Source organism: Vombatus ursinus, unplaced genomic scaffold (assembly GCF_900497805.2).
Source record: "Vombatus ursinus unplaced genomic scaffold, bare-nosed wombat genome assembly UNPS02014932.1, whole genome shotgun sequence".
Lineage (NCBI taxonomy): Eukaryota > Metazoa > Chordata > Mammalia > Diprotodontia > Vombatidae > Vombatus > Vombatus ursinus.
Window position 1 is genome coordinate 10971125 of NW_020954710.1, and position 27371 is coordinate 10998495.

At 42.7% G+C, this 27371-nt stretch overlaps 1 protein-coding gene across 3 annotated transcripts in view; it reads right to left on the bottom strand.

Moving 5' to 3' along the window:
- The window catches only part of ESPN (espin), a 52039-nt gene that overhangs the window by 21178 nt on the left and 3490 nt on the right, over window positions 1-27371 (bottom strand). For all 3 annotated transcript variants that reach the window (XM_027843992.1, XM_027843993.1, XM_027843991.1), the window contains exon 2: window positions 25038-25231. In XM_027843992.1, the coding sequence (XP_027699793.1) occupies window positions 25038-25231 (194 nt within the window). The remainder of the gene's footprint in view (window positions 1-25037; window positions 25232-27371) is intronic.

Here is a 27371-nt window from a genome sequence, read left to right on the forward strand (position 1 = left end):
AGAGAGAGAGAGAAAGAGAGAGAGAGAGAGAGAGAGAGAGAGAGAGAGAGAGAGAGATTTGAATTCTTCCTCTGATACTAGCTGTGTGACTATAGCCAATTCACTGAACCTCTCTGATGCTCAGTTCTTTCAAGTGTAAAAGTTGGGGTAATATCTCAAGTGGGATTAATAACAAGCAGCTATTTATCTTATAGGATTATGTAGAGAATCAAATGAGATAATCTATATAAAGTGCTTTGCAAACTTCGAAGTGCTGTATTATTATCTTTGATGTCACATTCTTTTTTTTTTGTTTGTTTTTGGCTAGGCAATCGGGGTTAAGTGACTTGCCCAGGGTCACACAGCTAGTAAGTGTTATGTGTCTGAGGCCAGATTTGAACTCAGCCACCTAGCTGCCCCCTTAATGTCACATTCTACCTACTCTCCAGTAGAATGCAAGTTTACTGAGTGCAGGAACTGTGTATTCTTAATCTTTGCGTCCCTAAAGACTTAGCATAATGCCCTGATGCTTGGTGAATGAAGGAGTCTAGACTTGTGGAATGTCATAGACTTGGAAGCAGTGGGATGGAACTCTAGCCCCATGCCCCACTTTTCCTCTTGGCCTCACAACCAAGGTGAGAATCCCCTTAGGAGGCACTGGTCCAGGGGATGACCTCCCTGTTCTTTGTCAACTACATTGGGTTATGGATACTTCTGTTGACACTAGCCCCTTCCCTACTCCAGGTTTTGTTTCTCCCTGGCTTCTCTACTCCACAGATCCCCAAGGCCCTTGGCTCCTAGACTCCTACCTTGAGGAAAGGGGACCAGGTACCAAAGGGACAAAGGCTGTTGGCACATTCTCTCAGAGGAGGGTATGAAATTGAGGAGCTGAGAAGTTTGTCCCCTACATTCCTTAGGAGGGTGAAGGTGATATCTAGATCCTGGGAGAAGGCATATGTAACCTGAAGGGCAGGAGGGAGTCAATGTTGTTTTGCTTCTGCCCGGGGAGGGAGAATCCCTGCTCATCTCTACCCTTCACTATCTTTCCCCCCTCTCTCTACTCAAGGCTTAGCAACCTGCCCACTTAATCCTGTTTCCCGGCCTATTTTGGGCTCCTGCAATTTCACTGCCTAACAAATTAAGCAGATTAAGAGTCTGATGGATACAGACATTGAACCCCTTCCCCAACACAAGGATGAGCAGAGTTTTAACTGGGTTGGGATCAATGATGATTTGTCCCTGGGTCATTACTGATCAATACTTGTAATCCTTCATTAAGCAGAAAACACCTGAACTTGGATCCCTGTTAGCAATCCAGAATAATTAGCTAGTGTAGAAAGTTACTCCCTTACCCCAGGAAGATGCATCCCAGATGAACTTTTCCCCTCCCTGACCCCATTGTACTCCTTTTCCCTGTGGTCTTGGCAGTATTCTGGGGGCTCTACCATTGGCTCAAGGGGCCATATTCCTTAAGGGGAGTATCTCAGTCCACAAAGCTTTGTCTCTTGAGTTCTCCCACTGGTCTAGATTCTAGAATAATTTAGCATGCATATTCTAGATTCTTAAATCTAGATCTAGTTAATGCCTGATTCTTCTGGCTGCAAGAAACTCTACCAGAGAAATAGATCCCTTCTATTGAGTTCCCAGCCCTGCCCAGGGTCTTCAGGGAGCTTGGGGAACTTTGCCCTAGGCCACAGCCATTCAAGGTGGAGCCAGGACTTGGGCTGGGAGAGGAGTCGTGTCCATGAGACCCTTGAAGCTCATCATCTTGGTGCTTCCCTGCCTCCTGGGTTAGGGACACTAGGTAGAGGAATTCTCACTTTCTCAGACTTCAAATGGAGGGAGCCCTTCTCTGTTTCTGGGGCTTTAAGATTAGAGGACTTTGGGTGCAGTTAGAGGTATTGGGCACTAGGTGGTGGTGTAGCCTAGATTCAAATCCCAGAGCCCGTACCTTCCCCTGGAGAGGGAGCAGGTAGGGGAAAGGTCTGTGTCTTATGGTGCCCAGCCCAGCCTTCTCATGCTCACCATGGCCCATGGGTGCGCATTCATGTGCCCATCCTAAATTATTTATCAAGCATCTATGATGGTAGGTGCCAAGCCCAGACTCACCCACGTAGACACTAACCCACCTCCCCAAATCCTTGCTCTTCTGTTGGGCTCAGATTCATTCCTGTCCCTTTCAGAAGGCATTCCCTGACCACCCACACCTGACCACCTGATCCCCTTCTCCCCACCTATAAAACCTCTTGTCTCTAATACCCATCTGGCTCCTGTCATAGGTAGCATCTTTTTTTGTGTGTGTGCTCATCTTTTCCCCCACAACTAGACCATATAAACTCTTAGAAGGGACACATGTCTTCGTTCTGTTCCTATTTCTCACATCACCCAGTGCCTTACATCTAGTAGGCACTAAGTGTGTGTTTGTTGATTGAACAATTGCTATTCATGCACACACACAGCAAATAGACAATCATACACTAATACCACCACCTGTATGCCAAGTATGTATGTTCCCTAACACCCCTCCAGACTTTCACTGGCAGCCCCACTCCCAGATGCCTTGGAGGTAGCCCCCAGGTGCCACCCCTATGCCCTATGCCCACACCTGCTTGTATATCCAGCACTCAGTAAAAACCTGTTTAATATTTCACAAAGAGATGGCAACCAGCCCACTGCTCTATTACCTTCCAGGATCATAGTTGTCTGAATTATTCACCTTGTCAGCAAGAGGGGAGGGGACCCAATGCACCTGACAGCTGAAGAGCCAGAGCACAGTCATCCAGGGGTTCCTGGAACCCCCCCCCCCCAACTCAGCAAGCTTCTCCCTAAAATCCTCCCATATCTGCTTTGCTGAAGGTGTAAAAGAGACACAGTTTATGACTAAAGTTGGCTGAGGGCCCTCAACACTCTTGGCATATTTCAACATTCCCAGAGAGCATGCCAGGCTTAGGGCACTGTGCTCAGCCTAAACCTAGTCCTGGCTTCTGCCTTTCTGCAGGGCAACTGGCACAATAAAAGATGTTGGGCCATACGAAGGAGACTGAGCTAAGTGGGATTGGGGCATGTGTGCCCTTTTCCCACCAGATAATTCCAAGTTGGGACAAGGAAGCCTGACATCCCAGAGTGCAGCCAGATCAGGCTTTCCCCACTCCATTTCCCCAAGCCCATTAGTGGGTACTTTTTTGTGACATCCATGACCAGTCTCCCCACCAGGATCAAGAGTGTTTGACCATTGTCACCGCCTTGGGATAGCTGGGTAGGAGAGGAATTTCCAGGCTAGTCCTGGACAGGCCCTTGGACCCACACAGACCCCGTGGATAGAAGATAGAAATGCTAAGCCATTCCATCACCACTGCCATTCTCTGTCAATGTCCACCCCCCCCCACCTGCTGCAGAAAGAGGACTCAGGTATTATAGTGGATAGAGAGCCGATCTGAATTCAAATTCTGCTCCAGGCATTTGGTGAATGCTGTTCTTAAACCACAGGCTGGAGCTCAGAAGTGATAATCCTCTATTCTCCCTCAGAGCTTTTACCCAGCCTTACCAGGAAGGGGTTAATCTGCCAGGATTGATCCTTCCAGCCTCTGCATCCAGATGGAGTGGGTTAATCCAGAGAGTAACCTATTTTTCTGTAGGGCCCACCTCCACCACAGGGGCAAGAGTCATTTCCAGGGAAGGGAGGAAAGGATCTTGTGTTAGTGCCAGTTTTCTCATCCATAAAAAGGAGGAAGGTGAATTAGAAGATCTCTGAGGTCCACTTTAGTTCTTTTCTGTAATTCTATGATCCTGTCCAACAGGACACATCGTGTTGAATTGAATTAGAGAAGGGGCAAAAACAGTAGAGTAGAAAAACCAACAAACCAATGAGTCTACATTAAGCACCTAGCATCACACAGTGCAAACAGTCATAGGGCCTGGGTTCAAATGCTGATGCTGCAATTTCCTACTTGTTTGACTGGGGGCAAATCTCTTTTAACTTTTCTGGCCCTCAGTTTCCTCTGTAAAATGAGCATTTTGGACTTCCAACTCTAGGTGCCTTCCAGCTCTAAGCTTCTGATCCCCATGGCCAGTAGGGATCTAGACATTTGGGTGGTTAGGAAAATGAGGAAGATGGGGATATTGTCCTCAAAAAACTAAGAGCTTGAGAATGTCCAAAGAATGGGTTACCAATTTGATTATCTGTGAGTGTGTAGCCAGCACAATCCCCCCATGTGTGATCCTTGGGTCCTTGAACTTGGGTTTTGTTTTTGATGTTGATAAGTCAATTTCGATATAAGTGGTTTCCTTTGTAATACTATGTATTTTTATGAATTAAAAACACTATTCTGAGAAGTCTATAGGTTTCAATAGAATGCCTAAGGAATCCAGGACACAAAAAAGGTGGGGAACCCCTGGTATAGACTATTTCATGTTTTTCAAAATGGTACCACTCTGTGCTAGTGGGGGCAGCTAGTTTCTCTCCTCCCTTCTTTGCAGCTGAGGATTCAGCTGTTGACATACAGCCTGAATCTAGGGGTGAGGGAAGGGGTAGGTAAGGAGAAGGTCACTTTCTCTCAGTACAAGCATCCCTGATTTTATTGTGCTTTGATTTATTGTGCTTCACAGATATTGAGTTATTTTTTTACAAATTGAAGGTTTGTGGCAACCCTATGCCCAGCAAGTCTATTGATGCCATTTGTCCAACAGCATGTGCTCTTGTCATATCTCTTTGTCATATTTTGGTAATGCTCACAGTAATTTAAAAAAAAATTTAATGCTCACAATATTTCAAACTTTTTCATTATTATTATATCTGTGATGGTGATCCGTGATCCAGTGATCTTTGATGTTTCTATTGTAATTGTTTTGGGGCACCACAAGCTGCACCCATATAATGGGGTGAATTTAATCAACAAATATTGTGTGTGTTCTGATTGTTTCACTTACTAGCCTTCCACTGTCTCTCTCCCTCTCCAAGGGCCTCCCTTTCCCTGAGACACAACAATATTGAAATTAGGCCAGTTAATAATCCTACAATGCCCACTAAGTGTTCAAGTCAAAGAAGACAGATGTGACAGACTTCATTGTTGCCTTATTTTAAGAAATTGCCACAACAAAACCAATGCAACCAAGATTCGAAGAAAAGAAGAAAGCTGGGAAACATATTTTTAACAGCAAATGTCTCTTATAAAGACCTCGTTTCTCAAATATATAGAGAATTGATTCAAATTTATAGAATACAAGTCATTCCCCAAATGATAAATAGTCAAAGGATATGAATAGACAGTTTTCAGAGGAAAAAATCAAAGCTATCTATAGTTATATGAAAAAATGCTCCAAATCACTATTGATTTGAGAAATGTAAATTAAGACAACTCTGAGGTATCACCTCACATCCATTATATGACAGGACATGAGAAAAATATTATATGACAGAAAAAGAAAATAACAAATGTTGGAGGGGATATGTAAAAATTAAGACACTAATGCACCATTGGTGGAATTATGAACTGATCCAACCATTCTGAAGAGCAATTTGGAACTATGCCCAAAGTGCCATAAAACTTGGCATACCCAGGGGCAGCTAGGTGGCACAGTGGATAGAGCTCTGGCCTTGGAGTCAGGAGATCCTGAGTTCAAATCTGGCCTCAGACACTTGACGCTTACTAGCCGTGTGACCCTGGGCAAGTCACTTAACACTGATTGCCTCACCAAAAACAAACAAATGAAACTATGCATATCTTTTGACCCAGCAATAGCACTACTAAGTCTGTATCTCAAAGAGATTAAAAAAAAAAAAAGGTGGAATGAAGGACCTACTTGCACAAAAATATTTATAGCAGCTTTTTTTTTTTTTTGTGGTGGCAAGGGAATGATGCCCAATTGGGGGAATTGCTGAACAAGCTGTGGTACATGATTATAATGGAATATTATTGTGCTATAAGAAATGATGAGCAGGCAGACCTCAGAAAATTTTGAAAAGACTTATATGAACTGATGCAAAGTGAAGTGGGCAGAACCAGGAGAACATAGTACACAGTAATAGCAGAATTATATGATGATCAACTGTGAATGACTTAGTTCCTCTCAGCCATACAATGATCCAAGACAATCCCAAAGAACTTGTGATGAAAAATGCTATCTACCTACAGAGAAATAACTGATGGAGTCTGAATGCAGATTGAAGAATACTATTTTTCACGTTCTGTATTTTTTTGTGGCTTTTTTTCCTTTGGGTCCATGTTTTCTTTTACAACATGACCAACATGGTAATATGTTTTGCATGATTGAATATATATATGTATAACCTATGACAAATTGCTTGCTATTTCAGGGAGGCAGGAGGTGAGTGAAGGAGAGAGAAAATTTGGGACTCAAAATTTTAAAATGAATGTTAAAAATTGTCTTTACACGTAATTGGGAAAAAATAAAATCTTATTTTTTTAAAATGATGAAGAAAAAGAAATTGCTATAGCCATCCCAAACTTCAGTAACCACCACTTCGATCAGTTAGCAGCCATCAATATCTAGGCAAGACCCTCCACCAGCAAAAAGATTACAACCTGCTGAAGGCTCAGATGATGGTTAGCACTTTTTTTTTTTTACCAATAAAGTATTTTAAATTAAGTTATGTACGTTGATTTTTTTTTTTTTGCTTTTTGGTGAGGCAATCGGGGTTAAGTGACTTGCCCAGGATCACACAGCTAGTGTCAAGTGTCTGAGGCCGGATTTGAGCTCAGGTCCTCCTGACTCCAAGGTCAGAACTCTATCCACTGCACCACCTAGCTGTCCCAGTACACTGATTTTTTAAAAGCATAATATTATTGCACACTTAATAGACTACAGTGTAGTCTAAACATAACTTTCATATGCACTGGGAACCAAAAAATTTGTGTGACTCACTTTATTGCCATATTCACTTTATTGCGGTGGTCTAGAACTAACCCCACAATATCTCTGACGTATGCCTGTATTGTATCTACCTTCCATATAGAGCAGGGGTTCTTAATCTGGGGGACATGAATAGATTTTAGAGGGGTCTGTGAACTTGGATGGGGAAAAAATGACATCTTTATTTTCATTAACCTCTAACTAAAATTCAGCATTTCTTTCAATTATTTAAAAACACTATTCTGAGAAGAGGTCCATTGGTTTCATCAGACTGCCAAAGGGGTCCATAACACAAGAAAGGTGAAGACCCCCTGCTACAGACCCACCCTCCCCTCTCTACATCCCATCCCCCGCCAGGCAGAAAACATCATTAAGTCTTTTTATTAATTGTATCTCCAGTGCTTAGCAAAATGCCTGGCACATAGTAGACACTTACTAAATGTTTATTGGCTATTGGAAGTTAGTTAGTTCTTTGTTTCTCAGAGATTTGGTAAACACAAAATGGCATGTTTTCACAAATCAATGTGTGCTTTTTTAAAAAAAATGATGTTTTTTTGAGAATGACAGGCTGGAGCATTCTTTTTCTGTTTTGTTTTGTTTGTTTGCCTATGGGTAATAAATTCCCTGGTGAAATGAGATTTTTGTGTGAGAAAAACAAAACAAAGCCCCAACATCTCTAAGATTCTAGGTCTCCCAGAGAGGAGAGATCCAAATTGCTTCCTCAACAGTCCTTTGTCAGATCATTGACTTATGATTGGAAATGATCTTAGAGGTTGAGTCCAACCCTAGAGACGGACAGGGTTGACTTGCCCAGGGTCACACAGCTAGTAAGCATCTGAGGCAGGATTTGAACTCAGGCTTTCTTAACTCCTTGTCCAGCACTCTATCCACTATGAAACCCAGCTCCTTCATACCCCTCTCTCTTAACCAATGTGAAGAGAACATTCCTCCCTCCCTATTCTCTCCCTTACCCTGTCTCTGGCTCTGCTAGAGTAGGCTGGGGATGAGGCTCTCCCCAAGGGCCAGGGTGTCTGTGATGAGAGTGGGAGACAGTAGGATGCTCTGCCCAGTCCCCTAGCATTGACCTGTTTTCATGTCTGGAGTCCCTACTTTGTACATCAAACCTTCTTGGAGCTGTAAAAAATTCAATGAATTCATAAAATCACAGAATCACAGGATTTTGAGAGTTGAGCAGGACCTCAGTTGCCATCTAGTTTAGCTCTTGCCCAAAAGGAACTCAACTAAGCAAGTATTTATTAAGCACTTACCATATGCAAGGCAGCATCCTTTGCACTGGGGATTCAAAGACAAAATGAAACACAGATCTTGAAGACACACACAAGGTAAGGAAAGAGTGTGGTCCAGGGAAAGAACACTTGCTTTGGAGTCAGAAGGCCCAGCTTCAAACCTTTCCTTTGATATTCTTTACTGGTATTTCCCTTTTTTCCCTCTGCCTACCTCAACTGGTGCCATTTACAGTATATGTACAAAGTTGCGTACATTTTGTGCCCTCATTCGACTGTAAGCTCCTTGAGGGTAGGAACTGTTTTTGTCTTTCTTTGTATCTCCAGGGCTTAAGCACAGTACCTAGCGCATAGTAAGGAGGTAATCAATGCTTTGACTGGTTAGCTGACTGTGTGACCTTGGACAAGTTGCTTGCTTCCTTTGGCCTCAGTTTCTTCATATGTCAAATGAGAGGTTTGGACAGGGATAGTCTCCAAAGATCCTTTCATCTCTTTCATTTATGACCCTGAGAGAAATTATTATTTTTCCTCTTGTATTAATAACTAATTATTGTATTAGGACTAAGGTTTTTCCTCTTTTCTACTTCCTCATCCAGAAATCAACCAGTGTGGGAAATCTTTCTAAAAGATTTACTCAGCCAGGATAGATGAGATATAATCAGAGACAGAGAAATTCTAAGTTTGGGCTAATGGGTGCATTCCAGTTCATTGTGTTTACTTAGACAGGTCTGGGAAAATGTGAATCCTCTCTTTTGTCAGACAGGTGATATGGAAATTGATAAGTCTCTTTGACCAAATTTGACCAAATCCAAGTCACATACCCCCAAATCCTCATTGTAATATAGCCCAGCCTCTCATTGTAATATTCACTCTCTTGTTAATTGTTAACCAATCAGAGTTATTTGCCACCCTCAGGAATACCTGCTCTTCCAAGGGCACATAAACTGTGAGCCCACTGCCATGAGGGGTCTGTGATCTAAGAGAGATGGCCAAATGACCATCCTTTTTTTTTTGATAAAAAGCTGGCACAATCAATAAAACAATTCAATCACCCAGGAAGTATCTCTCTTGAACTTTTTAAATACTACAACTCTTCTGGCTTTCATAGAAAGAAGGGACATGGGCAAGAACAGACACAAGGTTCCAGGAACATGTGAAAAATGGCAGAACACTAATGGGGATATGGTTTTAATAGATACAGCAACTTTTCTGAGTGGCACAGAGGCCCCTAGCTTGGATCAGAGCCTAGAACCCAGAAAGGGGAGGATCACGGAAGGGCATAGAGGGGATACAACTATACACAGGGCATGAACTTTTCCCAGAGAAACAGTACAGCCGTGCCTAATTGCTAACCACAGGGACCATGGGGTAGACACTGGGCTTTGTTTCTGCCCTTGGCAGAGGCCAAGGTCCCATGTGGGACGTGTCTGGAAGATGCTTATAGGGAAGCATGGGGCCTCTGGTAAATTCTGGGCTCTGGGCCCAGCCTCCAACCGAAGCCAGGCATGGATATTCAGACAAGGGGACAAAGAACTGCCTAGGAAAACAACTTAAGAAAGATGCTTCCTCCACCATGGCCCCCAAAACAGTATCCCTTAGCCCTCTGCCAAGGGGTTTCCACTTTCCTTCTTAGTAATAGCACAGTGCCTCTGGCACCTAAATTTCAAGGATCTATAATTTTTAAAATATTTATTTATTTTTAGTTTTCAACATTCACTTTAATAAGCTTTTGAGTTTTAAATTTTCTCCCCCTCCTTCCCCATCTCCCTTCCCAAGACGGCATGCAATCTGATATGTGCTCTACATATACATTCCTATTAAACATATTTTCACATTAGTCATGTTGTAAAGAAGAATTAAAACCAATAGGAGGAACCACAAGAAAGAAGAAACAAAACAAAACAGAAGAAAAAAAAGAGCAAATAGTATACTTTGATATATATTCAAACTCCATAGTTCTTTCTCTGGATGTGGATAGCATTTTCCATCATGACACTTTTGGAGAAGTCTTAGAAGGTATCTATAATTTTTAATCATTGGATGGGGAGAGCCCACTCCCTTCATCAGTGAAGATTGCAACCTCTCTATATATTAGTAGGGTCTGTGAGTTACTGTGGTTGGAGATTCATCAGTGAATGAGCCTCTCCAGATTGACTTAGGTTCTTCTTTGGAGGACAGATACACAGAGTGCCTGTATTTGGAACCTTTTTGGAATGGTAAGACCTATCAGATCTTGGGCTCTGGGAATTGGGAAACTGAGACCAAGTCAGGACCCAGAGAAGCCCCAGTTACCCACAAATGCCCCAGGAAAGCTATAAAAATGCACCAAAAAGAACAATGATAAAGAAAACCAATGAGAAGCAGTTATAGACTTCTTTACCCAGTTCATGGCTGTACAAAAAGATTTCCAGGATCTTGCAGTAGCATGCTGAGCTGAGCAGAGACAAGAGAGGGTAAATGAAGGTAAAATTTGAAAAAGCCCTGTGTCCCAGCAGGAGAGAAAACCATAGGAGTGACCGGCTCAGGAAAGAGCTTGTGATCTCCTGGCATAGTCTGCAACAACCTAGGGTCACCTCTGTGCTGGCACAGTGAGGCTTGAGAAGGAGGATACATTAGGTACTTAATAAATGCTTATTTGAATAAATGAATTCACACTGACATTCTATTCTCCATCTCCTTGCCTCTTCACTATACCAAGACCAAATCAGCAGACCCAGATTCTAGTTACAGCTTTGTTACTCCCCATGCCTGGAATGTTCTCCCTCCTCATCTCTGCCTCCTGGCTTCCCTGGCTTCCTTCAAGTCCCAGCGGAAAGTCTGCCTTCTACAGGAAGTCTTTCCCAATTCTCCTTCATTCTAGCACCTTCCCTCTGAGATTACTACCAATCTCTTCTGTCTATATGTTGTTTGTATATAGTTGCTTGCATGTTGTCTTCCCCATTAGACTGTGAATTCCTGAAGGATTTTCTTTTTTAGGCAATTGGAGTTAAGTGACTTGCCCAGGGTCACACAGCTAGGGTCAAGTGTTTGGTCTGAGGCTGGATTTGAACTCAGGTTCTCCTGACTTCAGGGCTGGTGCTCTATCCACTGCACCACCTAGCTGCCCCCATCCTGGAGGACTTTTGCCTTTCTTTGTATCCCTACTGTTTAGCTCAGTGACTGGCACATAGCAAGTTCTTAATAAATATTTATTGACTTACCTAGAAAAGTCATTCTACCTTTTTGAGCCTCAGTTTACTCATTGCTCAAAGGGGGAATAATCACAGTCCCATTTGCCAGGGGCAGCTAGGTGGCTCAGCAGATAGAAAACTGGGTCTGGAGTCAGGAAGACTTGAATTCAGATTTGATATAAGACACTTTCTAGCTGAGTAACCTTGGGCAAGTCACTCTGTTTGCCTCATCTGCAAAATAAGCATTATAGTAACACCAACCTCTCAGGGTTGTTCTAAGGATCAAATGAGACAATAATTGTAAAGCATTTCTCACAGTGCTAAGCAAGTGCTTATGAAATACTATATAAATGTTGTTCAGTCATTTTTCAGTTGTGTCCAACACTTTGTTTTCTTGACAAAGATACTGGAGTTGTTTGCCATTTCTTTTTCCAGTTCATTTTACAGATGAGGAAACTGAGGCAAACAGGGTTAAGTGACTTGCCCAGGGTCACACAGCTAGTAAGTGTCTGAGGCCAGATTTGAACTCAGGAAGATGAATCTTCCTAGCTCCAGGCCCAGCACTCTATCCACTGGGCCACCTACCTACCTATATAAATGTTAACTGCTATCATCATCGTCACGGTCATCATCATCATCATCATCATCATCATCATCATCATCATCATCATCATCATTACTACTACTGCTACTGCTGCTGCTGTTCCTACTACTACTGCCAAAGAGAGGTTCCATGAGGATCCAATTAGGTAATAGATGACCTGGGTCTTCAGTTTCCTCATAGAATAGGAGATAAGTGAAGTACCTCTCCTGTCTCTAAGAATAGCTGAGTAGCAATGATTTGGAGTGATTAAGATGACCTCTATGGCCCCTCCCAGATCTGATCTTCCATGTTCCATCAATGTACTTGTTGTTCCTCCATCTCCAATTGCTGAGGTTTTGCACAGGCTGTGCCCCAGTCTTGGAATGTACTTCCTCTTCAATGTCCTCCTTTTTCAACTCCACCTTTTGAAATTCCTAGCTGTCTTCCAGGATCAGTCCAAGTGCCAACCTCTACAGGAACCCTTTTCTTGATTTCACCACTAGTTAGAACCTTCACCCAAGGAAATTTCTTTGTATTTACACTTTAATCTATTTTGTATCGATTTATCTGTGGATGGGTTGTTTTCTGCTATTAGGGTCTACACTCCTTAAAGGCAGGAATTGTTTTGTTTTGCTTTGTTTCTTTCTCTGAATTCCTAGTGCCTAGCTTAAAACCTTGTGTAGGGCAGGTACTTAATAGGAGTTTATTGAATGAATGAAGGGGATCAGTGGCTGGTACTGACTACCAATGACAGCTCACTGTAGCCGTACAACCCTAGACAGTGAAGGCATCTTGAAGCTTGAGTACTAGGAAATGGGGGAAAGTTGAGGTCTATGAAGGCCTTGAGGAGTTTGGTGTATCCTCAGCTACATAGGACTCACAAAAGTGAGAGAAATACCCATTTCTTTTATTGTTTTGAGTATTCCATCTGTTTTATTGGAGGAACATCAGTGATTCCACCCATAGGAATCACCCTGGAGTGTATATATATATGTATGTATGTGTATATATATATGTATATATGTATGTATGTATGTATGTATGTGTATATGTATATGCTGAGGTGTCTATAGGCTCTCTCCAGAAAGCATCTTACTGAGAAAGTACACATGGGCAGAGCAGGAGGGGGCAGGGGGGTTGAGGAATGATTAGATCCAAGTGTACTATAGAATTTAAGGCCGGGGAAGCTCCAGCTCCCTGAATAGGCAGTATGATGTATGAAAAAAAAACCAAAACCCAACCAAACAAGCTTTCAAAAAATCAGCAGACTACAACTTGACCTAGGTCAAAAGTCCTAGGTTCAATATTCTGCTTTTCTGCATTGGTTTGTGAGGTTTTTATGTCCCAATACATGGTCAATTTTTATAAATGTGCAATGCATAGCAGGGAAATAGGAACACTTCCTTCTATTCTTATTTATTAATTGTCAGAGATTTATCATGTCTAGACTTTTTAAAAAAGTCTATTCAGGTCCTGAAACTTTTTCTTGTTTATCTTTTTGTTAGAATTGTTTAGGTCTGAAAGTGATAAATTGAAATCCTTCACTATAATACTTTAACTATCTAGTTTCCCCTGAAATTTCCCTCTGAAATACATATAATATTGATATTGGTTCATTATCTATGCTTTTAAGCATAATGTAGTTGAGGACTTGGGTTCAAAATTTCTGGTTCTGTCATTTACTAGTTGTGAGATGTTGAGCAGATCACTTTTTTCCTCCATGACTTAGCTTCTTCATATACTAAATGAAAGGGTTAGATTAGATCTATCAAAGGTTTTACGATTCCCTAAGATGTCAAAGTAAAGTCTGAGAATCAGGAACTGGAGTCCTAGAATAGATCATTTTCTGTTTCAGTGCCCAAGTTTGGATTCCTGTACAAGACCCAGCATTTGACCAGCTGTCCCTGCCTTTATATCATATTTTCTCTGCTGTTGTGTTCATCAGTGAACACCTGAAGCATCATCCTCCCTTCCTTCCAGATCATCTCTTAGGGGTTAGGGTAGGTTGTGTAGGGGATCCGCAGAATCTTAAGAGTTGGAAGGGACCTCAGAAGCCACTTAGTTTAACTGGTAGTTGAATCCCTTTTTATATCCTGTCTGGCAAGTGGTCATATAGCTTCCATTTGAAGACCATCCAGTGATGGGGAACTCACTACCTCTTGAAGCAACTCATTTCAATTTTGGATATCTGATTTTGTCTTAAATAGGATAAAAATTTCCTTCTCTGTGATTTCACCTTCTGCTCTTACCTCAGGGTCATCTTTGACTCTTTTTTCCCCATCACCTACCACATCCAATCAGTAGCCAAGTTTAGTCAATTCTAAATTTGCAACATGTCTCAAATCTGTCCCCTTCTTTCCATAAATAGGGCCAACCTCCTAGTTCAGGTCCTCATCGCCTCTAGCCTAACTATGGTGACAGCATCTTAATTGATCTTTCTGCCTTCACTCCTTTCCCTTCACCAATCCATATGGTTATTGTTATTGTTGTTTGTCCCTCATTCTTAAAGAGGACCATGACATCAGGAAGGTGATGCCATGACTTGCAAGTGAATTGGATTTAATTGAAGGAGGGCTGTGCAAAGTCACCAGACTCACTTTCTCCTCTGGAGCCATCTGAGTCCAGTGGCAAGATATAAATCAGGATGACTGGAGATGTCCCCCAATCCGTACTACACATAGGTGACAAAATAATCTTCCTAAGATGTAGGTTGGGCCATATGACTCCCCTGCTCCAAAACATTTAGTGACTCTTTATGCCTTTAGGATAAAATACAACCTCCTTAACCTGTCTGACTCCGCCCTAGCTTTCTAGCCTTATTATATATCACTCCTCTTGATATATTCTACATGGCAGTCAACCTGAACTGCTTGTTGTTTCCTCAAGCTTGATAAGACATCTCTACCACTGTGCAGCATTCCATCCCCCACACCTGGGATTGATTCACTCTCTCCTTCTGTTTTTCAGAATCCTTATCTCCCTTGTCCTCTTGGCTTAGCTGCCTCTTCCTTCACAAAGCCTCCCAGTATCTCCAGTCCCACCCCACCCCCATTCACATCCCCATCCCCAGATGAAAATGATCTCTCCCTCCTCAGGTTTTCACAGTTATGTTGTTTGTCTGTCTCCTTTTCTCTCATGACAAACTGCCTTGTGTACTACCGTGGCAAAGACCTTCTACCTCAGCTCCAGGTAGAAAGCAAGCTTCTTGAATACTGTTTTTTTAAACTTTATTCCATCACTTAAGTGTCTTGCATACAGTAAGTGCTTAATAAATGTTTGTTGAATAATAACTCATCATTATAATACTTGGCCTCCATTATCTCATTTGATCCTCTTTTATTTTTAAATTAAATTGTATTTTTTTAAAAATGAACAAATATTTATTTTCTCTCCTTCCTGCTGTCCTACCACTGGGGCAAAAAAGAATAACAAAACCTTAGTAGTGGTTTGTATAGGAAAAACAAAACCCTCCTATATGCACAGTCAAGCAAAACAACTTCCCTCATTGGTCCGTCAAAAATATGTATTTCTCATGCTGCACCAATTTTTTTGTCTACCAATTTTTTTCTCATTTTATCCTCTCAGCCACCCTGGGAGATAGATGCTCCTGACTTTACTAGCTCTACTTGACAGAAGAAGAAACTGAGTCAGAGAAGTTAACTGACTTGTTTGTGTTCATATGCAGCTGGGTTGCATGGTGGATAGAGTGCTGGGACTGGAGTCTAGAAGATCTGAGTTCAAATACAGCCTCAGATACTAGCTGTATGACCTTGGACAAATCACTTAACTTCTTTTTGCCTCAGTTTCCTCAACTGTAAAATGGAGATAATAATAGCATCTATTTCCCAGGGTTGGTGTTAGGATCAAATGAGAAAATAATTATAATGTGCTTAGCACAGTGTCTGGTACATAATATGTGTTATATCAATGTTATCTATCTATGTGATCTATCTGTCTATCTATCTATCTACCTATTTATCTATCTAGATATCTATCTGGTTAGTAGGTGTAGAAGGCAGGATTTGAACCCAGATGACTCCTGGCTTCTGCTCCAGCAGGCTTGTTACTGTATAAAGCTACCTCTCATAAAGGATTTGTTCATAGTTTTGCCTTCTGAGAACAAGTTGAGTGTCTAATCTCTTTTCCACATGGCAGTCCTGCAGATTTTCTTTTGAAGGCAATCAGGGTTAAGTGACTTGCCCAGAGTCACACAGCTAGTAAGTGTATGAGGGCAAATTTGAATTCAGGTCCTCCTGACTCCAGGGCTGGTGCTCCATTCACTTCACCACCTAGCTACCCCAGTTCTTCAGATATTTAAAGGTAGCTAATATGTCTCTTTTTAAATCTTCTCTCCTTCAGGCTAAATATCCCCAGTTTCTTCCATCCATCCACAGGGGGCATAGTCCTTGGTCCTCTCACTTTGGTCACCTTGCTCTGGATATACTCTAGTTTATCAATGTCCTCCTTAAAATATGTAGTACAGAACTAAAAATAATGCTCAACACAGGGGTCTGAACTGGGCAGAGCATAGGGACATAAGGGATCCCCTTATTTCTGGAAGTGATAGCTTTCCCCTAAGATGGCATTGGCTCTTTGGACAGTCATTCCACACTGTTGACTCATATTAAGCTTGCAGTCCACTAAAACCTCCCTGAATCTATTTCATGTGAATAGTTTTCTCACCATGACTCCCCCATCCTGAGCTTATGCAATTGGCTTTTTGAACTTACATCTAAGACTTTTACATCTTTATCCATTAAAGTTCATTGCATTAGATCTAGCCCCTCGGTCTAACCTGTTTTGGATCTTGATTTTCATCTAACTGTTAGCTATTCTTCCCAGGCTCAAGTCATCTGCAAATTTGATAAACATTCTTTTTCTATTTTTGTCCAAGTTATTAACAAACATTTTGAATTTTATAGGGCCATGGATTGATCAATGAGTAGTTCTACTTCCTCCGAGTTGACATTGATCCACCAGTGATTATTCTTTTCAGTCCAGGTCCAAATAAACTTAATTATACTATCATTCAGCTCATATCTCCATTTTGTCAACATAGATAGCAAGAGATACTTTGTCAAGTGCTTTATCCAATGACTCAGTGATTGAGTTGCCTATGTTATCAGACTTGGTCACTTTGTTCATGGGTTTTTAAAACTGTTTTTCTTTGTTACAAGAAAGGGTTCAATTGTGGGGGTCTGGGACATCAGGAAATGCCTGCGGTGTCGAAAACAAAATGTGTCAACAAAATTTTTGTAAAAATAGTTTTGTTCAAATACTGTCCATCTCATTCCCCTAATTTAGTGATTTTGTCACAAAACGAAATGAGATAAGTGTGGGTTCTTGATAAAGTCATGCTGCTCTTTGGTGATCATGGCCTCCCCTTCTAAAAGCTAACAAGCCATCCCTTAAATAACTTGTAGAATTTTGCTAGGAATCAAAGTCAAGTTCACCAGACTCCAGTTGAATGAATTTTCCCTTCCCCTCTCTTTCTTTTTTTCTTCTGTCTTTCCCTCCCTCCCTCACTTCTTCCATCTCTCTCTCTCTCTCTCTCTCTCTCTCCTTCTTTCCCTCTCTCTTTCTAATTTATGGAACAAAATAAACATTTCTATAACATAGTACAATAAAAGGATGATTGTACATGAAACTGCAAATCTAATATGCACAACTTGCTATTCCTTTCAAATATACAACAAAATTATCATGTAAATTTTCTTTTTTTTTCTTTCCTCTCTCCCCCTCCCCCTGCCCTAGAGGTGGCTACCAGTATACACATACCATTAGACACAAATAGGTATATATCTATCTATATATCTATCTATATATATATATATATAATTCTATACAAACTTCTATTTATCAGTTCTCTCTCTCTCTCAAATAGGATATTTGCCTAACTCTTGTCTTGAAGCACCTCTCCTGTTTTCTATCTCTGTAGGTTCTTATGGGTACTCAGGTCAACATTTTTTTCTGGGATTGAGAAGCATCATGTTGTAAAGAATACCTGCTTTCTAAAGACACGTGAGTGAGTCCTGGCTCTACCAAATATTAACTGCTTATTAGCTGTGAGATCCTGGGAGAGTGGGTTCCTGGGATCACATAAGGAGAGATGGAGGAGGCTTAAAGGTCATCTCAGTCAGTCAGCCAATAAACATTTATTAAGCCCCTACTATGTTCCAGGCACTGTACTAAGCCTTGGAGATACAAGGAAAGGCAAGAGATGGTCCCTGCTCTGGAGGAGCTCATAGCCTAATGGGGGAGACAACGTGCAGACAATTAAGTATAAAAGAAGATATGTACAAGATATATTGGAGATAAACATCTGAGGGAAGGTACTAGAAGTAAGAAGGATTGGAAAAGGTTTCCTGTAGAAGATAGCATTTTAGCTGGGTCTTGAAGGAAACCAGGGAAGCCAAGGAGTTGGCGATGAGGAAAGAGAGTATTCCAGGCATGGGGAATACCCAGAATGCCTTGTTGGACAAATAAAGATTTCAAGTTTCAGAGAGTTTCATTGAATTGCCCAAGTTACAGGTTACAATAAATGGTAGAATTGGAATTTGAACTCAGGTCCTTTGACTCAGAATAATAGCTAGTTCAAATTTAGCTAGCACTTTAAGGTTGGCAAAACACTTTACATGTTATCTCATTTTTTACCCTCTCATGACAACAACTCTGTGAGGAGGGTACTATGATTATATCCATTTCAGAGATGTGGAAACTGAGGCTGAATCTAATGACTTGTTCAGGGTCACATAGCTAAAAGGTGTTGTAGGCAGGATTTGAACTTGGTCTTCCTTACTCCAGGTCCCATACTTTAGCATCGTCTAGCAAAGTAAAGTTTTCCCCACTGTACTATACTGCCTCTTCTTTAATGTTTCTACACCTCAGTTTCCTCATCTGTGAAGCAGATATAATAGTTGCTCTGTCTACCTCATAGGAGTCACATGTTTATAAATTTAAAAGGGGAAGGAACTTAGAGGTCCCTCCCTTTACATACAAGGAAACTGTGTCCCAGAGTTAGTAGTGATTGAACTTGAGTTCTCCGGCTCGAAATCTAGTATTCTTTCCATTTGGAAAGAATCTTTTTGGGCAGAAAGCACTACAAAGCGTGGTGCTAGAAAAATGAATTATTGCTATTATATGTTCACCCTATGTGGTGGCTGGGGAAGACAGTGGTAATTCTTTTTTGGCAGGTGGAAGTCTGTGACTGGAGGAGACCCAAAGCCCACTGTCTGAGAAGAGAGAACTAGCTTCAGCCAGAGACGGAGGCTCCCCTCCCTCCCCCTCACCCCCAGGGATGCTAGAAGCAAGGAGAGATGGGCTTTGGAAGCCCCTGCTCATTGGGGCAGCTTCACTGGGAGCTGCTTCTCACCATTCACCTGGTTTTCCCTCCCTTGAGCTCCCAGGGGAGCTGCTGGGGGTTGCCCCCTTCACATGGATTAGCTTTCCCTCAGCAGGGGATGGAAAAGTGGGAGTAGAAGGGGGGCATTATGGTTGCCCAGGGGACCACAACAAACAATGCCTAGTGGAAAATGGCCCTGCTGAGCTGATGCAGCCTGAGCTGATTAATAATGAATGAGCCCAAAGCCCGAGTGGCCTTGACCGTATGCGATCAGGTTTAGGGCAGAGTTAGAGCCCCTCTCTCCTGGGTCTGGGCTGACTCCTCTGTCACTCTGCTTTGTGGAGGGGGTGAGGCTGAGCCCCCTACAACTCTGTCCTGAGGAACGTCTCTCCTCTGGTGTCTGAGTAGACTCCCAAACAGTTCAGGTGGGGGTCTGGTGTTCCTTTTCAAACGGCAAGCAGTTGGAGGAGGGATTCTCTCATGATTGGAACAAGTTGGCTTTTCAATTTTCTTGAAAATTCTCCCATCTGAAGAGACCAAAAATCATGCAATGTGAGAACTGGAAGGGACCTGAAAATCCAATCCCCTTACCTGCCATCCTGATCTCATTTTACAGAGATGGAAACTGAGGCACAGAGACAGTGCAATGGCTTGCCCAATATCACAGTCAGTTAGTGACAGACACTGAACTGGCCCTGATCTCTTGACTTTAAAAGTCTCCTGACTTGTTCCACTGCATGAGAGAAGGGGAATGATGCCAGCCAGGGAGGGCTGGATGAAAACCACCTGCCGTAAGCTCAGGTGCAGCCCTGATTACTTTCCAGAACCCTGTCACTGGGCTAGGCTGCTCATGCCCCTGGAGGCTGGCCTGACTCACTGAGTTGGATACATGTTCTCTTGCCTGTCAAGGGAGAGGCCCTGAGCCTCCACTCTTTTCTCCCAAAGCAACCTTCCTAAGGCCTTAGAAGGCAGTATGGGCTAGTGGGAAGAGCCTTGGACTGGTGAGGGGGCTTAGCTCCGCCCTGAGACTGCAGAGTGACTGGGACCCTGCTGGACCTCAGTTTCCCTTTTGTGACCTGAGACTAGTGAATGACATTACCTGTATGTCCATTTTAGCTCTAACATTCTGTGATTCTAAGGAGTCAGCAGCATCTTTACTTCTGCCAGGACCTGGATTGGGAATGCCTAGCAGGATGTTCAGAAGCAGAGGGAGACCTGGGATGACTGAGTGGTTAGCTCAGCAGGTATGGAGAGAAGGGGGTGGGGGACTGAGCTTCCTTAGCAGCTCTAGGCACCAGACTTTAGCTCAGGAGGCTTGCTTCTAGCTGGGGGGCTCTTCCACTCTTTCTCCAGTCCCCATCTGTCTCTATAGCCAACCTAGGTCACTGGCTTTTGGTTTTCCTAGTGTAAACTGGAGGGAAAAGAGGAGAGTGGAAAGGAAGGGACAGGACAGGAGGGAAAGGGAGGTGAGGAGAGAGGAGGAGAGGAGAGAAGAGAGAGAATGGGAAGGGAGGGGAGGAGAGAGGAGCAGGAGAAGAGATAAGAGGAAAGAAAAGAGGAGGAGAGGGAAGGATAAAGGAAAAGGGAGGAGAAGAGAGGAGGGGAGGAAAAACTGGGCTGTAGAATGGAGATCATATCCTTCTAAAGGACGATAAGGAGAGTCCAGCTAGTTCTCGGCTCCAGGACCTTTTGGGGGGGACAGCAGCAGGGGTTGGAGAAGGAAAAGCTACAAGCTATGAGCAAGCTCTTTCCTGAATCTTTTTAAAGCCCTTCCTGTTGTGATATGCATTCCTTTGTACCATTATAGAGGAAAGAGAGAACCAGGCACTTTCCTACAGAATAAGGCTCCCCCCAACCTAGGGCCTCCTCCTCCTGCTCAACCTTCCCTTTCCCAAGCAGCCCAAGTCCCAGGATGGCAGGAATTTTGACTTGGCCCAGTGGGTTTGCCTTCCCAGTGGAAGGGAGGTTTACAATGCATGTTCTCCTTTCCTCCCAAGCCTCAGCCATTAGTGACCCCCTTGGTCCCATCTAGGGCCTCCCATTTCTTGCAAAGCTGAGATCAGGTTTCCAGCATTTGTAAGAGAGTGGGCCCTCACCCAGCCTCCTGACTCACTCAGCCTTGAGAGGCCTGGGGAGGAGGGAGGAGGACCGTGCCTGGAGAGAGTTCCAAGCCTCTGAATAATTCATGGACCTGCTAAACCAGACCTCTGAGGAAGCCAGAGCTCTGGCTGTCTTCTGAATAGTTGAGAGGGAAATGCCTCAGGGGGGCACAGTCTCTGTCCTACACTCCCAAAGCCCCAGGCATAATAGCTTCTCAAAGGCCTAGACCAAGGATAAAATGCAGAAGCCTGAGACTTCCTGGGTTTCCCAGCAAGCTGGTCTCCAAGCCCAGTAATTCAGCCTAGTCCCTATACCCTTCCAGGCTCACCTACACCATCATAACCCAATCATTATGAGTGTTTGGGAGGGAGGCCCCCAGCCCTTCTCACCCAAACCTTCATTTTCCCCAAGGGCAGAATTTTGAGGTGATTGGAGAAATCTTCCTTCAAGTCACAAGCACAGGGAACCCAAGTTTGAAGGAAAGGAGAATGAAATACTGGGAAGGTAGGTGCTTAGACAGTCTCCTGATTTTTCTTCAGAATCGTGGAAGGGGTCTGAGAGGTCACTGGGTTCAACCAGCTTGTTTTCACATGAGGAAAATGAGGCTTAAAATAGTTTCTTGTTTTTTTTTGTATGTGCTTATGTGTTACAAGGTAGTTCACCTAGTAATGTAAGCACCTCAAGGGCAGGGACTTTTTCCTCTGTATATTCCCAATACCTAGCACCTAACAGGGATTGAGTAAATGCTTATTGAATTGAATTAAAAGTATATCGATATTGCGCTATAAGAAACGACAAGCAGGATGATTTCAGAAAAACCTGGAAAGATTTAACTGATGCAAAGTGAATCGAGCAGAACCAGGAGAAATGTTGTATACAGTAGCAGCAAGATTGTATGATGAAGAGCTGTGAATGACTTAGCTATTCTCAGCAATGCAAAGATATAAGACAATCCCAAAGGACTAATGGTGAAGTATGCTATCTGCCTCCAGAAAAAGAATTTATATTGTCTGAATACAGATTGAAACATGCTGTTTTTCCCTTTCTTTTTTTTTCCTAGTCTTCTCATGCAAAATGACTTACATGGAAATGTTTTACATGATTGCACCTGTATAACCTATATTTGATTGCTTACTGTCCCAGGGAGCTGAGAGGGAAGGGAAGGAAGGATAGAATTTGGAACTCAAAAACAAACAAACAAACAAATAAATGTTAAAACATTGTTTTAACATGTAATTGGGGGAAAATAAAGTACATTTTAAAGAAAAAAAGTATATTGACTTGCCCAAGGTCACAAGATGTAAATTGCAGAGCTAGGATTTGAACCTAGATCTAATGATTCCAAATCCATTCTTTATTTCCTTCAAGCATCTGTTTAAGCCTTGACTTTTCTGATCAGGGATTCTTAATCTTTTTTTGAATTATGGACCCCTTTAGGAGTCTAATGAAGCCTATGAACTCTGTCTTAGAATAATTTTTTTTTTAGGCAATTGGGGTTAAGTGACTTGCCCAGGGTCACACAGCTAGTAAGTGTCAAGTGTTTGGTCTGAGGCCGGATTTGAACTCAGGTCCTCCTGACTTCAGGGCCGGTGCGCTATCTACTGCCCCTTAGAATAATTTTTTAAATACATAAAATAAAATACCTGGGATTACAAACCAAAAGTTAGTGAAAATAAAGTTGTAATTTCCCCCCCATTCAAGTTCATGGACACCCTAAAATCTATTCAAGTTCGAAGGCCTAAGGTTAAGAACTCCTGCCCTAATCATCCTAAATTATCTTGTATTTCCTTATTTTTTATTTCTGTCATAGCCTCCCCATAGAATGTAAGCTTCTTAAGGAAAATCTTGGTTTTCACAGTACTCATTGCTGTGCCTTACACATAGTAAGGACTTACAGTTCATTGAATTAAATTGAGAGAAGTCGCAGATATTTGTGAGAGGTTCTTCCTTTGGATCTTTCCAGGCCTAGCCTTTTTGAGGTAGCAATTCTCCCTTCCTTGGTTGATGGATTATCCATTTATCCCCTGAAAAACAGCCCCAGGACCCCACAGACCTGGAGGACAAAGAAGCTTCCTTATCACTGACTTCACACATGTGGCAAGATCAAAGCTGGTGGCAGGTGAGATTCATGGTGGGCTGGCACTCATCAGCTCAGAACATCTGGGAGCCAGCTGTTAACAGCATTCCCAATACAATCAGCACCTGGCACAGCTTGCTGCGGGATAAGGGATCTGTTTTCTCTTGAGTCTCACACGGAGGGACCCCAGTGAACAGCCAGAATCCGGGTGGCACAGTCAAGGAGACAATAGCAAACTGTCTCACAACTCAAACCCAAAAATTATGGAGAGGGGAGGAAACCAATCTCACCTATAATAGATGGGGGCACCAAGCTTGCTTTGTTCCCTCCAAGAAATTTCTAGTGGAGCTTTGAAAATAGGTATTTTACCAAATTATTTTAGCTATAATTTCATCATGAACTTGATTAAATGACATAATTGACTTGACTCTCAAGGTTTGTTTTTTTTTTTTGTGGACCATTCAGGTGAGGGAAGAAGAAGTGGAAAACAATTGAAGTCAAGTCCCGTAGCTGCCTAAAAGTAGAGAAATCTGTTCCAAATGGGTTTTGAAATGACTGATTAGATGATGCTGTCACAAGGCCTCATTGATCTTAAGATAAGAGGGAATGATGCTCCCTGCTGCTCCCTCCCCTGCTGTCTGCAAATTGGTAACCCCAAGGCTACGTTGGAGGACGTTGGGAGGAGGTTCCTGGAATCAACGAATACTAGTGGGAGTGATTTGAGTGTTATAGATGTGTAAGAGACTTTGAAAAAAGTATTTGTCAAAGCTCTTGCTAGGTAGTTCAGCATTTAAGAAGACCAAGGAGAGGGGATGAGGCCTGGCTGGACAAGTGGCAGATGGAAAAGGTTGCCAGATTCAGAGTCAGTGGACCTGGTTAAAACACTGTTTCTGTTACTCCCTATGTGACCTCAGGTAATTCACTTAATGTCTTTGGGCCTCTGTTTCCTCACCTGTAAAAATGAAGGGGTTGGACTTAGATGACTTTTAAGGTCCTCTCTAGCTCCATCCTTGGCCTCTCTGTCCGCCTAGTGGATGGAAGGATGATTCAAGAGTGTAGGAAAATGAGGGGATGGTCTTTTCAGTGCCCACCCTCTTCTAGCACTTGGGCTCAGTGGGTTAGATCAACATTGCAAATGAGCACAGGCCTGAACTAGCATCAATTTTTATAGTAGTAGGCTATCCCAAATATGGTCCCTACCATGAGAATGAACCTGGCAGGAGAGTTTGGAGGATTCTTTTGCAACCCTAGCAGTTGAGATCAAAGAGTTAGAAAAGAGCAAAGGGTCAGGTTTAAATCAGCTATTAGAAGGCTGGGGCCGGGGGTGGGGGGGGGGGGGGAGGAGAGCATTTCAAACAAGGAAAGGGAATCCTGGTTGGGGAAGAGACAAGCATGAACTGGTAGGATGATTCCTACAATAATGAAAGATTCGTCTGTCTTTGTCCAGAGCCACGGGGAGACTCTTACCAAACTTTGAGTCCAAATTCTATCAGTATCTGGAGACTTGAGGAGTGGTGGAGGGAGAGGAAGAGGCTTCCAAGGCCACCCTCAAACTAAATCCTAAGCCTGGAAACCCTGGGAGAGCTGAGAATCTGAGCAAGAGGGACAGGCTGAGCATTTCCCCACCCCAGGTGTGCAAAAATGCATGCCCTTGACCTTGGGGTGCTCTTACTTTGGATAGTGGCTTGCAAGAAGTCGAAGTGAGGGGAAGTCTCCCTTGGCGGCAGCATAGTGAATGGGCAGGGCTCCGGTATCTGTGGCTGAGGCAGGGTCGCTCTCTCCATAGCGAAGCAGCCAATCCACTATCTCAGGGTGACCAAACCGGGCAGCCAGATGTAGAACTGTGGCACCAGAATTGTCTTTATCCTACAGAGGAAACAAAGAAACAAACATTTATTAGGTACCTACTCTGTACCAGGAACTGTGCTAAACTATTTACAAATATTATCTCATTTGATCCTCAAAACAACTCTGGGAGGCAGGTGCTATTATTGTACTCATTTTACAGATGAGGAAACTGAGGCAGACAGAAGTTAAGTGGTTTGCTCAGATTCATATAGCTAGTAAGTGTCTGAGGCCAGATTTGAGCTCAGGTTTCCCTGACTCCAGGTCCAGTGCTCTATCCACTGAACCCCTAGAGCCAAAAGGGTTGGTTAATCATGCTGAAGTTACTGTGAGTCACCCATGAGCTCTTCTGTTTTGACAGGCATGTGAGGTCAGTACCCTTAAGTCCTAAACTCTTAACTGTGTATACCCACAAACAAGGCACAACAATATAGCCTGGATCTTGAAAGTAAAACACCACTGAAAACTCAAACCAGACCTTCTTAATGCTGACTCACCCTTCCACTGCCCCTTCCAGCCCAATGGAGAGAAAGAGTGGTCTTTTTCTCCTGTGGGAGAGGGGGCTTCTGGCCAGTAAGCAGAGGCTGGATTTAGGCTGGAGCCTTTGTTGAAGGTAAAAAAATAACCCTAGGTAAATGTGAATGTGAAAGTTGGAGTGACCATGAGAAAAGAGGAATGATAGCACACTGTTGGTAGAGCCAGGAATTGTTCTAAAACTTTGAAACAATTTTAGAAAAGTAACTGATCTTTATCTAGATCTTTTGTTCTAGCAGCAGCTCTAGCCAAGGAGGCAAAAGATAGAGGGAAATGTACCACATAGACAAATATTTATAGCAGCACATTTTGTGGTAGTAAAGAACTTGGAAGGATGTGAGTGCTCCTTGATTAGGGAATGGCTGAACAAGTCGTACTATGTAATTGTCGTGGAACATTCTCGTGATATAAGAGAAGAATATGAAGAATTAAGAGAAAACTAGGAAATCCCGTGAACTGATGCAGAGCAAAGTAATCAGAGGAAGGAGAACAATTTGATACAGTAACCACAATAATATAAAGAAATTGACTCCAGAACTCTAATCAATGAAGTGACCAATTGTGATTTCAGAGCATTGACAATGAAGCAAGTACCTACCTCTTGGCAGGGAGGTGGTAGGCTTTAGGTGTGGAATAAGGCACCATTCTCATCCTCATCACCACAGCTAGAATTTCTATAGACCTTCAAGGTTTGTAAAGCTCTTTCCATATTTTATTTCATTTGATCCTCACAACAACCCTTTGAGGTAGGTGTTAGTGTTATCTCTATTTTGCATATGAGGAAACTGAGATAGAGAGAGATTATGACTTACAAGGTCAGTGAGTTAATTTGTTTTGCGTAACTGTATTTATTTATTTATTTGTGAGGCAATCAGGGTTAAGTAACTTGCCTAGGGTCACACAGCTAGTAAGTATCTTGTTTCTGAGGCCAGATTTGAACTCAGGTCCTCCTGACCCAGGGCCAGTGCTCTATCCACTGCACCACCTATCTGCCCCTTAACTGTGCTTATTTGTTACAATGGAAGGTTCTATTAGGATTGGAGAGCTCCATTGACAATTAAAAAAAAAATTTTTTTAAACAGCATCATGCGGGGCAGTTAGGTGGCCAAGTGGATAGAGCACTAGCACTGGAGTAAGGAGGACCTGAGTTCAAATACAGCCAAAGTCACTTACTAGCTGTGGGAGCAAGTCACTTAGCTCTGATTACCTCAAAAAACAAAACAAAACAAAAAAAGAGCATTATTAATACATTAATAAAAAATGTAACCAGAGAGTTTGTTGATAGATCACATATTTAGAGAAGAAGGCATTATCTTAGACTGAGGTTCCACCTAAATATTATAAAAGGGAATGATGGGGCAGCTAGGTGGCACAGTGGATAGAGCATCGGCCCTGAAGTCGGGAGGACCTGAGTTCAAATCTGGCCTCAGACCAAACACTTGACACTTACTAGCTATGTGACCCTGAGCAAGTCACTTAACCCCAATTGCCAAAAAGAAAAAAAAAGAGGGAGGGGGGAATGAGTTGGAGAAGGGAGACAACTTGAGGACAAAGAAGCAAAGACTGGTGTGTGTTCCCAATGGGATTAAAGATAGATACTGAACAATGTAGGCAGCCCATATTAGAG